A 16126-nucleotide genomic window follows, 5' to 3' on the forward strand; every position below is an offset into this window, starting at 1 on the left:
TCCATCAGGATCCTGTAGAAACAGCTTCCATCTCAAACACTAAACATCATTATTTACATTCTGTTTATTTATTTTTTTAAAGTCACTCTAGCACAGATTTCTTTAGCCGAATGTCTTTCTGTGTCTTCCATACAAACATTAAACATGAAAACACTCAACACAGCAACACTGAAAGCATTTGAGTGCAACTTTCATTCAAATCAAACTTTATACACAATTACAATAATGGAAAAAAGACAATCTAAATAGTAATACACAACAACCACTGCAGAAATAAATAAAAGAAAACCAAACACAATCCAGACATGAATACACAATATTTAAATCTATATATTTATACATTTTAATATGATGTAAAAGAAAACAAATACAAAACCTATCAAACTACCAATATATAAAAAAACAAGACCAGAATCAGAGAGACTTTATTTATCCCCAAGGGCCAATTAACATACAACAGAGCAGCATGACGTTGAAGATAAGCACAATAAGAGTGAGATAATAAATACACAGAATATACAGTTTTAAAATTACACAGTTTTAAAATTAAAGTGACTGAAGGTGAATAAATAACTGTAACCAGTGTTGGGGAGTAACGGATTACATGTACCGCCGTTACGTATTTAAAATACAAAATATGAGTAACTGTATTCCGTTACAGTTACCGTTTAAAAAGGTGGTATTCAGAATACAGTTACTTTGTTGAAATAAATGGATTACACTGCGGTACTTTCCTGTTTCATTTTGTCGCGGGTCAGGACTGTTTGGGTTTTGTTTGACAGCTACGTTCTGTTGTTCCAGGCGGCAGCGTTACGGTTGCCATGGTTACAGGGCGACGCTCTCTCTCTCTCTCTCTCTCTCTGCGACTGTGTGTTTCCTGGGTGAGAGAGCGCCTTTTCGTTGTTGTTGTTGTGCTAAGCTAACAGGCAGAATGCTACAAGCATAGCTCTAAAGAATGTAGCATCATGGGCAGTGTAGTCCGTGCTGCTGGGAGAATGGACTGCCATACACGTTATGGGTCTGTGAGCGCGAGGAGGGAGAAAAAGGCGAGTGGAAAGGTACGAGCTGTCGTCGAGGAAAAACGGGAGCTGGAAGCATGTAAATATAATAATAACCACTTCAGCCAAGAAGAGAGCCTGACGAGCCCAGTTGTAAGTAAGCTATTAAGACTCGACTGTACACCGTGTTCGTGTTTTCCTCCGAAAACAATAAGTTCCGTTGGAGCTAGGGTTGCCAACTCCCTGAAAAATAAATAAGGGACACCTCGTGGCCAGGGCCGGGCAACCCAGTTGTCTTCACCCTTCCCAGTGTGGTGAATTTTCTAGCTCTTTTTTTGTGTGTGAAACTATTTTTTTAACCATTTGACTTGAATTTGATTTAAGTAGATGTGTATTCTTTGTGATATCAACACATGTGAAACAAATGATCATTTAGCCATTTATTTTTAGCTCACAATGACAACATTAACACAGTAAAACAGGTCTCTTTCTTAAACAGAAGCCTGTCATGCTTAACTTTTGAAAATATAAGTAAATCTTTCTTTAAAAGCACTCTGTCCTGCTTAACTTAAAATAATAGAAAACAATAGAAAGAAAAACATTCTTGTAACAGTGCACATTTAGTGCATTTAGTACAATTGGCTTCAGTTGAGGTATTATTTCAGCTTTTCTAATGCTAATCAGCTGCTCCTGTTTGTAAACCCGCTTGTCCCATGATTACGCATCTTAACTCATCATCATTATTCATCTATGTATTACTTTTATGTATTAGTCATCTATTTGTTGTAATCATCTATCCTTGCAGTTGTTTATTACACAAAATAAATTATATTATCACACTTCTGGCCACATAGCGCTGATATTCACTGCACATGCCCATATTAACTTTTTCCAGCCAGGTGTTTTCCTTTTCCCATTCTTCCCTTTCTCTGAGGGGAACAAACATTGCTGCTCTGATGCTGGGCTCACACTGTGCGGTTTTAGGCCCATTTTGAGCCGATTTTGGCCTTCATCGTGCATCGTGTAGTATACGTGGGGTAACGAGAAGCGATTAACACCTCACGACCAGCTCCCGATCATCAATCGCTCGTGAGGGTGTCACCACAGCCGCTCACACTGCTCGCGCGCAAACACGTAAACGTCGGTGAAAAAGACGGAGCAGCACGGCTGTGCAGCGTGCGATCTGGACACAAGCGATGGAGGCACAACTTGTAGAACTTTGGAAAGCTCATCCGAGCCTTTTCGATGTGGCCTCACAAAATGATCACGACCACAACAACCGTGAAAATAGTTGGATTTACATTGCTGCTCAGTCACAGCTGCCCGATCAATGTTTTTCATTAGCAATTTAGCAAAGTTGATGGTGGTGGTGTGTGTGTCTGTAAGACGGAGAGAGAGAGAGCGCGACAGATTTTCTGTTATAACCTTCATTTTATGGAGGCACAGTGTGAGCACTCAGGTCGCATCAGAGCATCGGGCGGTATAGTGTGAGACCTGCATCGTGACCTACCAACTTCTAACCCCTGCGAGTCAATCGTGCAGTTTGAGCAGGAGCTGAATAACGTGACTGAAAAAATCGCACAGTGTCTGCCCAGCTTTAGGTGTACTGTCGTCCGAGACTTGCACCGCAGTGTCTGCGTTTGTTTCCCTGTTGGCCATGCTTCTTGTTGTGGTCATCTGTTGTCTTCCGGTATTTTCTCCGTAAGCGACCTTTCCTCGACCAATGAGATGAGTGGTAATCTGAATTGTCATACTCGTAAGTGTGCTGTCAGCTCGTAAGTGTGCTGTCAGCTCATTGGTCACAAAGCAGGAGAGGGGCTGGAATTATGTTTTCAAACAAAGCGTTAATTCCATTAACATTTATAGACTACTTTTGATTCTCACTGTATTACGGGACAAAGTGCGTCCCTTATTAGCTCAATACGGGACGTGTACTTTTGTTTCTAAATACGGGACGATTCCGTATTTTAAGGGACGGTTGGCAACCCTAGTTGGAGCAGTCTTTCAACGCCTCTCTCTGTCTCTCGCAAGAAAAGTTGACCCACACAACAAAGTAAAGCTGACAGGGACCCCGCCGTATTAGTCAGAGGTCCCTTTACTACAGTTCGGAGTCGCAGACCTTCAGTAATAGTAATAAATCACACAGCAATAGTACATTCACGTTGTTGTAAAAAGCATGATAATATATTAAGTAATCCAAAGTATTCAGAATACGTTACTGTCATTGAGTAACGTAACGGAATACGTTACAGAATACATTTTGGGGCATGTATTCTGTATTCTGTCATGGAATACATTTTAAAAGTAACCTTCCCAACACTGACTGTAAGTGACTAAAAGTGAGTAAAGTGTTGGTAGTATAAGAGTGTAGTTTATGTTTCTGGTGTGGGAAATGTTCTTATCAGCTGGAGTTAAAAAGCAGAGCTGCTTTGGGGACAAAGGTGGCGCTCCTCCTCCTCTCAGTCCTGCAGGAAATGCAGCGGAGGCGTCGCCCAGAGGGGAGCCATTGAAATGCGGGGTGAAGAATGTGAGAGGGGTCGTTGATGATTTTGGCTGCCTGTCTAAGGGCCTGTTGATGAAAACCTGCCAGAGTTCTGACAGGCAGGCCAATGATTTTAGAGCACACTGATGCTGCAGTCTGTTCCTGTATGAAGGCTGAGGGAGTGGGACCAGCAGGTGATGGAGAAGGTCATGATGCTTTCAGGAAGACGTAGTAAAAAGTCATCATGATGGGTGTGCTGACTCCAAAGGAGTTGAGTTTCCTAAGGAGGTTTAGCCACCATGTCCCCTGCATGCTGGTAAGGCCTGGTTAACACACACATCAGCGTGAACAAAGTGGGAAATGTGTTTCTTCTAATTTTGTTACCATTTTTATTTAAGAAAAAAGCATTAAAAGTGCCAGGACACGTGTAAGTAAGTAAATGCCAAACACAGCTTCTTATCATTGCAAACTCTTATGGCTGCAAATGTTTTACAATAAAAGCAAACGTAAGCATTTGTGAAAACAACGAAACAGCTCAATGATTTGCTAAATTTGTACGGTAGCATCCATCCAGAGGGTTTCCCAGGTTTTCACTAATGCTGCTAAAAAAGCTGCATGTACATGTTAGCAGGCGTAACAGGCCCCGGGAGGATGGACAGTGTGCACCAGCTGGTTAGAACAAAGGAAATAATCAAATAAAATCATCGTTTTATTTCATCAACACACATAAAGGCCAGTTCACAAAAACTGACAAGCATTAGCTAACAGCTAACATGTAAAGGACGTGTGCAGGAGCCTGGATGCAGTTTGTGGAGTTTATATGATCAACATAGTTTTTGGGTTAAAGGTTAAAAGTATAAAGTTATGGCTCACTTGCTTAGAGTTGTATTATATGGGAAGCAGTGCTTACAGACTGACATAGTTGGATTTCTTTTGCTTCAAATGTATGCTTTTATTTTGATAGTCTGACAGAGACAGGAAGTTAGCTGCCTCTCAGTCTCTCTGTTTGAACTGAACTTTGTAAGACTTTGATCCTTCTGGATTCAGGCACGTGTAGCTGCTCTGGACATTTGTACGGAAATATTTAAAACTGGACTCCTGCTGATTTTTGGAGAAACAGGGACTCAGTGGAGCGTCGAGCTGAGGCTTCATTCACTGCAAAGCTACAAAGTGCATTCATTTATCTTAACAAGCAAAGTTGATGTGACTGAAAAAACAAATGTTTCTATTTTTCTGAACTTTCATCAGCTTGCTGAGCAGAAACATCTATGAAGAGTCCAGTCAGTGATTATTACTCATTAGAAGGGAAGATGAAGAATCCTGGTGTTGGAAGCTCACACTGTCTGCACTGTGCATGCAAAGTCCACTGAATGAATGAACCAGTGAATGTAGGAAGTGCCCACTGTTTCTGTAAGTATGGGAGGACCCACCTCTCTCTGCAGATGTCCCTGACACAGGCGGCCCTGGCCAGGATCTGCTCCCACTGGGCGTCCCTCCCCAGCACCACCCTGCTGTCCTGCTGGCTCATTAGACGCTGCAGCTCTGGGTAGACCCGGTCCTTACAGACATGACCAAAGCAGCACACAATCAAAGACAAACAGAAGCTTTGAACACATGAATATGACATTTATAGTAATGCGTTATTATTGCAAACCTGTTTTTTCCACAGAGCGGTCATGAGGCGCAGTCCCACTGCTCTCAGCTTGGGGGAGCCGGCCAGCATGTGCAGACTGTGCAGCACGATCGGGAAGCACAGCTGGAATATTACAGCACATATGATCAGAGCCAAGTTTACAAGAGAAACACACGGTTACAGCTGAAGAAGGCAGATGTTAGACGATGACTGCTGGTTTGGAGAGTCCAGCTCACTGACAGAGTGCTTTATACTACAGAGCACTGCATCTATCCCACACAGAGGCTGCTGTGGTGGAGTCCAATCCCAGCTCCTACAAACTGGGTACAAGAAACACTGTCTGTGTTCACACAGAGAAAACTGTGTGGAAGACGTGGGAATTTCTCTTTGCTCCTTTGTCAAAGTGCTAAACATCGAGAGGGGAACATTTCAGTTATGTGCACAAACTGATTTACCAAAATTTGCCACACACAGTGTCCTGCTAATGGTGCTAATATTTAGCACAGTTTGTTTAATGCAGTGTTTGATTTGTTGCTCTTGATATTGTGCCATTCATTTGTGCACAGAGATGGCATCACAGAGATTTGATGGACATCAGTCTGATCTCTGCTTTTACACTGATAAACCTCAAACACATCTTTGTTTATTAGGTTCATTTCAGGACCACAGACAGCGCAGGACGATCAGCTGTGCTTTATGGATCTACATAAATTCAGCTGCATTTGATGTGACAGACATGAGCTGTAGATCACAGATACACACACCCCATCAGCACAGATGTGTTAGTGGTGCTGTTAACACCAGCTGGAGACATTTACAGTTTGTTTTATCCCTCAGGTGTTGTCTAAATACAAGAATGTATGTGTAGGTAAAATACAGTGGGTTGCAAAAGTATTCGGCCCCCTTGAACTTGCACACATTTTGTCACATTACAGCCACAAACATGAATCAGTTTCATTGGAATTCCACGTGAAAGACCAACACAAAGTGGTGCACACGTGAGAAGTGGAACGAAAATCATACATGATTCCAAACATTTTTTGCAAATCAATAACTGCAAAGTGGGGTGTGCGTAATTATTCACCCCCCTGACTCGATACTTTGTAGAACCACCTTTTGCTGCAGTTCCAGCTGCCAGTCTTTTAGGGTCTGTCTCTACCAGCTTTGCACATCTACAGACTGAAATCTTTGCCCATTCTTCTTCGCAAAACAGCTCCAGCTCAGTCAGATTAGATGGACAGTGTTTGCGAACAGCAGTTTTCAGATCTTGCCACAGATTCTCGATTGGATTTAGATCTGGACTTTGACTGGGCCGTTCTAACACATGGACATGTTTTGTTTTGAACCATCCCATTGTTGCCCTGGCTTTATGTTCAGGGTCGTTGTCCTGCTGGAAGGTGAACCTCCGCCCCAGTCTCAAGTCTTTTGCAGACTCCAAGAGGTTTTCTTCCAAGATCGCCCTGTATTTGGCTCCATCCATCTTCCCATCAACTCTGACCAGCTTCCCTGTCCCTGCTGAAGAGAAGCACCCCCAGAGCATGATGCTGCCACCACCATATTTGACAGTGGGGCTGGTGTGTTCAGAGTCATGTGCAGTGTTAGTTTTCCACACAGAGCATTTTGCATTTTGGTCTCATCTGACCAGAGCAGCTTCTTCCACATGTTTGCTGTGTCCCCCACATGGCTTGTGGCAAACTGCAAACGGGACTTCTTATGGTTTTCTGTTAACAATGGCTTTCTTCTTGCCACTCTTCCATAAAGGCCAACTTTGTGCAGTTGTGATGGCATGCCACACATGGTAAGCTCCACACCTCACCACCCGTTGATTCACTTTAATTTACAGTCACTACTTTAAAATATTCTTATTGTTCAATATTGTTTCTTTATTAAATGTATTTATTTTTCCATCACACCTTCCAATGTTTATATGGCGTGCACACATATTAACCTTGCAAGGTCAAAGTTCCGTTTTATGTTATATTAATACATCTTTTCTTTGTTTGAGTTACCTGGGGGTTGGCTTCTCCTCCTGTCTGGCAAAGGGCTGGGAGACCTGAAGGAGACCTGAAGTACCACTGACAGCCTAATTGGATTGCACCACATGCTTCATTGCCTGGGGGGTGTTTCATGATTGTTTAAATGTTTTGTATTAGTTGGTTATATGGCAGCCATCTTGTTTCCCCCGTGTGTGTCATTTGGTTTAGCTAAACCAGTATTTAAGTTCCCCTGTGTGTAGTGATGGCCAAATGATAGTGATGGCCAAATGAAGCTTTCCGAAGCACTGAAGCTTGTATTGAAAAACGGTTCATTACTCGAAGCTTTTCAACACAGTCCTCTCCGGTGACATCTGGTGGCGAATATTTTGAAGAGCAGCTTGAATCTGCAAAATAAAACGGACTGCTCAATCATCACTGCTCACTCAAGAGTGGAGTTCTCTCCGATATTGGGCCACCGTTCCGTTGCTTTGAACATGTAATTGGTTTTGTTTTCTCGATTGGGGGGCTGAAAAAATGTAATGCGTATTTGCGTAATACATTTTGATCAATAAACTTTCCCTATTTAAACATGCACTATGGTGGCCTTTATTTGCTCATAACTCCTTGATGTTGGTAAATACAATAAGTGAGCAATATATATAATATACATATGATAACACACAGCACATTATGGAGTATGCCCCTGCTGTGAAGTCCTGCCTCCATCTACTTGTCATTTAATCACTGGACAGCTGGACAGGTTCATACAAAATATTAGATGAGGCCAATTGTCCTATACATATTTTTGACCTAGGGGTGGGATTGATTGTGAACTGGAAAGGGAAAATGCTTAGGGGGCTGAGTACGGCTGCATCGTTACCGATTTGTAGAATCCTTTTGATTCGATACAGGATCCGATTCAATTTGATTGGAATCTGGAAAGTTTTGCCTCAGTCAGAAATATTACAATTCTGGTCATGTATCAGTATATATCCATAATTTCGTATCTATTACAAGAAAGCTGACACATGTGAGACTTAATTAGAGATGTAAACAGAGAGTTATGAAACCTGCAGCTGCAGAAGCCAGCGAAGAAAAAAAAGAGGCAAACACAGCGCGGACCCGACGACACACCAAAATCTGATTCTGACGCGTCGGGTCCGCTCTGTGTTCACGTTTGTATGCAGAATCCGTAAACCTGGGCCCTGTTTCAGGAAGCCGGTTTAGTGGAAAAACTGAGTAAGTATACCCTGAGTTAACGAAAACTCTGGGTTTTCGGTTTCACAAAGCGAGTTCAGATGAAGCCTCAGTGAGTCACTATGACGACACACTCCGTGAAGCTAACCTGCCCCCTAGCAGGTTTACTACAACTAACCCTGACTGTCTCCGCCCCTTTGTCGGAAACCTGACAGTAGGAAGTGTCGGACATGGCGTGCCCCGTCCTTGAAGAGCCAGTAGATCGTGAAGCCCAAATTCTCCGCAGAGCTCTCCGCCGGGAGAGAGTGATCAGAGCGCGTTTGGACATTTTATCATTTCCTGATGATTTTCTGTGCGAACGTTACCGTTTCTCAGCACAATCTATAAGTTATTTGAAGAACATCCTCAGGCCATATATTACGCATGTGACACATCGCGGACATGCTCTCAGTTCTGTACATATTATTTGTATTGCACTTCGGTTTTTTGCAAACGGGAGCTTTCTGTATAATATTGGTGACGCTGAGCACGTTTTCAAGGCTACCGTCTGTCGGGCAGTCAGGAATGTTACAGTTGCACTGAAACGTCTCCTGTACACGTTTGTGGTGTTCCCCGGTCACAGACCCACAAGATTTATCAAAGAGGGATGCCACAAAATTGCAGGTATCAGGATGACCAAAACTTAATGTATGATGTGGTGATACTTGGACTACTACTTAAATTTTACATTTATTTTCAGGGTTCCCAGGCGTGATTGGCTGTAGAGATGGCACTCACATTCCAATCATTGCTCCTTCAGTAAATGAAGGAGACTATGTGAACAGGAAGTCTTTCCACAGCATTAATGTACAGGTACATAGTTCCCTGTAGCATGTCAAACTAACAAATTATTTCATTATAGTAATGGATGCTAATTTGTGTTCTCTTCACTGTGAAGATCATATGTGATGCTGCCAACATTATCACAAATGTGGAAGCCAAGTGGCCAGGCTCTGTCCATGACTCACAAATATTCCGTGAATGTACACTGAGCACAAAATTTGGACATGGTGAGTTGAGAATACTTTAAAATATATAAAGACCAATTGCTTCAGGGACATTTGAACTGAAGTGTATCCTTCTGTCTTAGGAGAGTTCACTGGCTACTTGCTTGGTGATAGGGGGTATCCATGTTTACCCTATTTGCTTACCCCTTACCCTGACCCTGAACCGGGCCCACAGCAGCGATATAATCTGGCTGATTGCAGGACAAGAGCCAGAATTGAAATGACTATCGGAATGCTTAAGGCCCGGTTCCAGTGCCTGCAAAGACTCAGGGTCACCCCAGAAAGGGCATGTGACATTATTGTGGCATGTGTGATTCTTCACAACATTGCCACAATTAGAGGAGAACACTGTCCTTCTGAACCAAACATCAGCAGTGATCCAAACCATGAACATCCTGACCCTCCCACGGACATACAAGATGGAAGTGCAGTCAGAGACACCATATGTCACAATCATTTCTTTAGACCCATCACCTCAACATGTTGAAAGAAGAATAAACAGATTTTCTGTTCAACTGGCTTTATTGGTCGCCTGTGTTTCCTGTACACAAAGTATTAAAAGATGTAAACCTCATAAAGTGTCTCTGTTGCTTCCTCCTCTGTAACAGCTGTCAATGTTTCTTCATTATTTTCCTGCAGTAAAGAAATAAACAACATTGCTGTTCTACTGTAAACTCATATAATCTGTGGAGTATTACTCACAACTGCATGTTGGTCTGGCTCAACAGGAGGCTGCACCAGATGCAGTACACCATCACCATCAACTGATAGAATATGAGGTTTATACAGGTCACTTATAACTTACAAGGGACCAAATGGCAATTAACAAACATACCAATCACCTTACACTTCATTGTCATTATGCTCTCAAAGACAACCAAGACTGAGGGAAGGCAAAATCAGTAGGAAAATAACTTCACTACAAAATAATCCATTATGGTAAAGAGTTTATCAAATGAATGAGCAGCACTGCAAAGGTGACTGTGAAGAAAGGATGTATGCACATCATGTATTATTTTGAATTTACCCCCTATGTAGGCACTTGTGTCTTGCGGGGTTATTGCCTCAGAGGATGTCCCCGCAGAGATGCCTTCGGCCACAGGGCGCCCACTGTTTTGGCTGAGGGCCAACTGCTCAGCCTCTGTGAGTGGTGGTGGTGGAGGACCCCCACCTGTTTTTCAGGCCTCCGCTTTTTTTCTGTTGGCTATAACGGGGTCACATTTGAGCATACAGAGTAAGCAAATATGTACTTGTAATGTGCTCAGATAATTTCAATAAGTGCTTACAGAAAGAAAATTAATGTAGCCTCTAACTGCAATTGATTTACATGGGACAAACAGACCAAGCACTATGGCTCATAATACAATTACACCTTACCTGTTTGGACTATATTTTTATATTTCATTTTTACTTGCTGCCAGGAACGTTTGGGGCCTGTTGGGTTGCACCTGTGCTCACATCACATCACAAAATAAAATGTATAAAATAACAAATAAAATAACATATGATAAAATAACGTGTTAAATGGGTGGAAATCCCTAGATCAATGTTTAAATTAACACTCACGCATTGACTCTGTCGGCTATGTTTTAACATGCATGCTCCCTTTTTTTTTGCAGCTGTGGCTGTGTTACTTTTTTTCTGCAAAATTTGCATGTTATCAGCATATGCTGCCATCAGAATTTCGGCCTCAAGCGCTGTAAAATACATTGACCGCGCCTTCTTTCCCTCCGTCTCCATGGTGACTCGCTTAATCTGTGCTCCACTAATCAGGGCTTTATGTATCCTCGTCCGCGCGCTTAACTTGGGGTTAAAGCAACTCCGCGTTGATTGAACTAATTGTTATCAGCCTTTCTGAAACCGAATATTCCGAGTTGGACAGTTCGGGGTTACTCAACCCTGAGTATCGTTTTTCACTCTGAGTTTTCTAAACCGGCTTCCTGAAACAGGGCCCTGCTCCCAGGTACTGTTTTAGCTGCATGGTGTTTGACGACATGTTGTGAGGTTTAACCTGAGATGCTGGCGTTTCAGGCATAATGATCCATGTCAGGTAGCCCTTTTGTTATTTACATTTAAAAAGAGGATTAGTGTTACTGTGCGCTGGCTGAGTCTGTTTCTTTTCTTAGAAATAGTTTCTCCTGCCCTGGAGAAAATCCACTTGCATGGAACAGAAGAGGCTGTGGAGTGCAGGAACCACACTGCAAGCTGGTAGATATGCAGGTATTCCTGGGTCCTGCAGACTATCACCCAAAAACAATAAACAAAATGATTTTCTAAACTGTAGCAATGTAATGTACGTATAGTGTCAAATACATTGTTGTAGTCTTCATCAGCTTTAATTCACATGGAAGTGTTCCTAAAGTCATATGCTGTAATGATATTTACATTATGAAAACATGATTTTGGACATTTCAGGTTTTTCACTTCAGCAGATAAAATGAACTGAGCAAAATCAACTCAAAATCCCGTGGATGATTCACTTCCTTATATCCGTTTGAATCAGGTACCGAAGCAGTTACGTGCGTAATGAAGCTTCGGACGTCACTGGTCACGTGACTTTTGCCAAACGAAGCAGGCCTCGATACAGTGCTTCTGAACCAGTGTGTTGTTTTTTTCGACACACGCTCCGGAGCGTCAGCTTCAAGCGGGCCATCACTACCAAATGAAGCTTTCTGAAGCCTGTATTGAAAAACGGTTCATTACTTGAAGCTTTTCAACACAGTCCTCTCTGATGACATCTGGTGGCCAAAAATACAAAGAGCAGCTTGAATCCACAAAATAAAACCAACTGCTTCATAATGACTGCTCTCTCTACAGAGTGGAGTTCTGTCTGATATTGGGCCGCTGTTGCTTTGAACGTGTATTTTTTTTTGGTGGTTAAAAAATGTGTTTTATTTGTTTAATAAATAGTTTTGACCAGTAAACTCTCCTTGTTTAAATATGCACCATGGTGTGGTCTTTCTTTGCTTGTGACTTCTTGATGTTGGTAAATACAATAATTGAAAAATACCACGTTACATATAATATATACATATAATGTACAACACATTATGGAGTATGCTTCTGCTGTGAGGTCCTGCCTCCATGCACTTATGCAATTAACAGCTAGACAGGTGTATTTATAAATAATATTATATCAGGGAAATTTTCCCAGACATATTTTTGACCTGGGGGTAGAATTGATTGTGAAATGGAAAAGAAAAATGCTTATGAAATTGCAAATTACAAACATGATGCATTTAAGGTAACCCTTTTTCATTTTTATTTAAAAAGAGAATTTGTTCTAGTGTGCGATGGCCGAACCTGTTCCTTTTCGTGGAGATAATTTCTCCTGCCTTAAGGAAAATCCCTTCACATGGCACAGAAGAGGCTGGAGTGCAGAGAAACTGGTAGAGATGCAGTTATACAGTCTACCTGGGCCCACAAACTATCAGCTAAAGAGAATAAATAAATTCAATTGCTGCACATTTGGCAGACTAACATTTTCAGATTAATTAAACAATAAAATATATATTTTTACAACATTACATGTAAAGAGTCAAGTGGAAGTTTTCTAAAGTTATTTAATGATATTTATATTATGGAAGCAGATTTTTGACATTTTACCTTTTTCCCGTTTTCAGATATAATAAACACGCACAAAACAAAAGCAAACGGCCAGAACACAAAGCTGGAAAACCCACCCGATTGACCAAAATCCACTCAAAATACTCCCACACAACAGAACCTCCTCTATTCCTCGCTGGCTCCAAATCTCTCAGTAGAATGATCAGTGGTTCACTATCTGTCACCATCAAAACGCTCCACAAATCCCGCGAATGATTCGCTTCCTTATAAACCATTGAATCAGATACCGAAGCAGTTAGGTTCTAAATGAAGCTTCGGACGTCACCGATCACGTGACTCTGGCCAAACGAATCAAGCTTCGACACAGTGCTTCTGAAGCAGTGTGTTGATCTTTCTGACACACACACCGGAGCTTCAGCTTCAAGCGGACCATCACTACCTGTGTGTCATTTCAGCAGGTCAGTTTGTCATATGGTTGTTTGAGGTTTTGTTAATTATTATCTTGAGTTTAGTCTATTGAGTTGACCTCTTTTATTGGTCTGCCTGTTTAAGTTTTGGCTTTGTTAAATATATTTTCATATTTTTGGGTCAATAAAACCCCTTTTTTGAATTAAAACCACCTGTGTCCTTTATGCTTTACTGCTTGGTCCCTGACAGCACTAATAGTTGTCCTATGGACAGATTCCCCCACCTGAGCTGTGGATCTCTGCAGCTCGTCCAGAGTCACCATGGGCCTCTTGGCTGCATTTCTGATCAGCGCTCTCCTTGTTCGGCCTGTGAGTTTAGGTGGACGGCCTTGTCTTGGTAGGTTTACAGTTGTGCCATACTCCTTCCATTTCTGAATGATCACTTGAACAGTGCTCCGTGGGATGTTCAAGGCTTGGGAAACCTTTTTGTAGCCTAAGCCTGCTTTAAATTTCTCAGTAACTTTATCCCTGACCTGTCTGCTGTGTTCTTTGGACTTCATGGTGTTGTTGCTCCCAATATTCTCTTAGACAACCTCTGAGGCCGTCACAGAGCAGTTGTATTTGTACTGACATTAGATTACACACAGGTGCACTCTGTTTAATCATTTGCACTCATCAGGCAACATCTATGGGCAACTGACTGCACTCAGACCAAAGGGGGCTGAACACACACCCCACTTTGCAGTTATTTATTTGTAACAAATGTTTGGAATCATGTCTGATTTTCGTTCCACTTCTCACGTGTGCACCACTTTGTGTTGGTCTTTCACCTGGAATTCCAATAAAATTGATTCATGTTTGTGGCTGAAATGTGACAAAATGTGGGAAAGTTCAAGGGGGCCGACTTTTGCAAACCACTGTATTGTACTTCCAGATTGGAGCCTTTGGATCATGTAACCTCTGTTTATATGATTTCATTACAAAGCTGGGGCTGTTCTATTAGCAAATTACTGGCAACCAAAAATCTCATGTTGCTCTGAACTGAGCAGCTCCTGGCAGACTGAAATGACGGCTTTGCAACTTAAACCACCCAAAAAACTAAACTAACATCTATCGCTGCTATTGGTGGATTGTGCTCACAGGCTGGTATTTGGGACACGCGGGTCCCTGGTTTTTAAACTCTAGAAGCCTCCTGGATGAAGAGAAGCTCCTCAGACTACATGACCTGGATGACCCCACAGATAAAAGCTCACATGTGTGTATGATGGACTAAAACACACTGTGAGCGCTCAGATGAAGTAGAAAGGTGCTGCTGATGTTCCAGCCCCGTCTCCAGACGCTCACAGTCAGTACAGGTTCTTCTTAGTTGTGCTGCGTACCTTATGAGTGCCGAGGTTTGGCAGGCTTGTGAGAACAGCGTGAGCCAGGACGGGATTCTTTTCTTTGGTCAGTTTGAACAAAAGAAGCAGCACGAGGGGCGGGACCTGCAGAGGGAAACACCCACATCAGCAAACACACCAACCAAACATTAAATGCACTTTGTCAGACCGTACAGAGGCTGCATCACTGACCTGTACGTGCACACAAACCGACAGCTTCACAGGATGTTCAGCATAAACAGATAGAGCAGGGTTGAGTCTGCCCTTGTGATACTAAATGTGTGGTGCCCATCTTGTACTCTGCAGTCAGTTAAAGCTTCATAGATCACACATGAAGTCCTGACACTTTAGTATGAGACAGATTACAAATAAGGAAACAGTGAGACAGCATCACGGTCCTTAGATACATCACGCTGCTGTGCAGTGTCACAGCTTAATTACCACCACACACCTAATGGCACTCCGAGCCTTAACTGTTGCAGAGCGACCGCTTCACCTGCACGGCCCGAGAGCGAGAGGGAGGGGCAAAGAAAATAAAGCTGAGCGATGACACGTTTAATGCTGTCGAGCCAAAAACATCACTTTGAATCAACATCACTGCAGTAAATCATCATTAAGGTTTCATAGTGGTTAGCTTCTGGCTTTTCCTGTAACAAAGACCTGCTGCTGCACGTTTAACATGACAAGTACGAGCGAGCAGAGATCTCCAGAGGACTCAAATATGCCAACAACCTTCAACCAGTGCATCCAAACACCAGTGTGTGCAGCACTCTGGGAGCAATTAGAGCAGAAGGTGAATCCTCTGGGGCCCGGTGCACGCTTGAGTAATGAGGGATAAACTTCACACTTCATCTGCAGCTAGTGACTCCAACACGAGTCCAGAGGGAGGTCTGTCCCCTTAGAGCACTCCCTAACCTCTCCCTTTATACGGCAGCAGATCAGCAGCAATCACACAGCAGTGACAGCTTTTATCTTCCTGCTGATCTGAACCATTTCAAAGTCATGTGTTGGTGCCAAAACACCAGGTTATCAACATGTGTTTCCTGCTCTTAGAAAGACAAACACAAGCTAGCTGCCTTACATACAACATATCTACATGTCAGAGGGAACAACATGCATTACTTTATATTCAGTCCACAGATTTAAGAGAACAGTTGTGTGGGTTATCTACCTGGCAGGGGTCGGCAGCAGCGACAGCCTGGCTTGCTTTCAAAGCCAGCTGGCAGATGTTTTCCTGACCCATGATGATGAGATAAGTCACAATCAGGACAAGAGAGGAGGACAGGCGCTGGCTGGACGACAGGGCGGAGCTGACCGCCAACAGCCAATCGGTCGCTGCTGCTGGATTGTTGGCCACTTTGGGCAGTACCGACAAATAGGGATGGGTATTGATAAGATTTTCACGATTCCGGTTCCATTTTCGATTCTTTATCGATTCTGT

The 16126-nt window shown here is 42.7% G+C and overlaps 1 protein-coding gene and 2 long non-coding RNA genes across 3 annotated transcripts; 1 reads left to right on the forward strand and 2 right to left on the reverse strand.

The window, feature by feature from the left end:
- Positions 1–2852: 2852 nt before the first annotated feature.
- Positions 2853–16126, reverse strand: LOC113016359 (focadhesin-like). The gene is made up of 5 exons (XM_080298161.1): positions 15857–16126; positions 14686–14790; positions 5135–5236; positions 4911–5038; positions 2853–3803 (listed from the first exon to the last, which is right to left on the reverse strand). Exons 1-5 carry the CDS (start codon positions 15926–15928, stop codon positions 3761–3763), a joined length of 450 nt encoding a protein of 149 aa, XP_080154287.1. The 5' UTR covers positions 15929–16126; the 3' UTR covers positions 2853–3760.
- LOC145425225 (uncharacterized) lies at positions 8033–9910 on the forward strand. Its single transcript, XR_013905893.1, has 2 exons — positions 8033–9335; positions 9416–9910. It is a non-coding gene; the product is annotated as an uncharacterized LOC145425225 (long non-coding RNA).
- On the reverse strand, positions 9836–12722 carry LOC145425222 (uncharacterized). Its single transcript, XR_013905890.1, has 2 exons — positions 10360–12722; positions 9836–9965 (listed from the first exon to the last, which is right to left on the reverse strand). It is a non-coding gene; the product is annotated as an uncharacterized LOC145425222 (long non-coding RNA).

This window comes from Astatotilapia calliptera, chromosome 3, assembly GCF_964374335.1.
Source record: "Astatotilapia calliptera chromosome 3, fAstCal68.1, whole genome shotgun sequence".
NCBI classification, from domain to species: Eukaryota; Metazoa; Chordata; class Actinopteri; order Cichliformes; family Cichlidae; genus Astatotilapia; species Astatotilapia calliptera.

Bases quoted from the DNA above. Each gene is read 5' to 3' on its own strand.
- LOC113016359 (XM_080298161.1), bottom strand. From the start codon at position 15,928: ATGGGTCAGGAAAACATCTGCCAGCTGGCTTTGAAAGCAAGCCAGGCT. The intron at 5,237-14,685 runs GTACGCAGCACA...GTAATATTCCAG, and splicing joins CAAACCTCGGCACTCATAAG to CTGTGCTTCCCGATCGTGCT. The intron at 3,804-4,910 runs GTGGGTCCTCCC...TGTGTTAACCAG, and splicing joins AGGGACATCTGCAGAGAGAG to GCCTTACCAGCATGCAGGGG.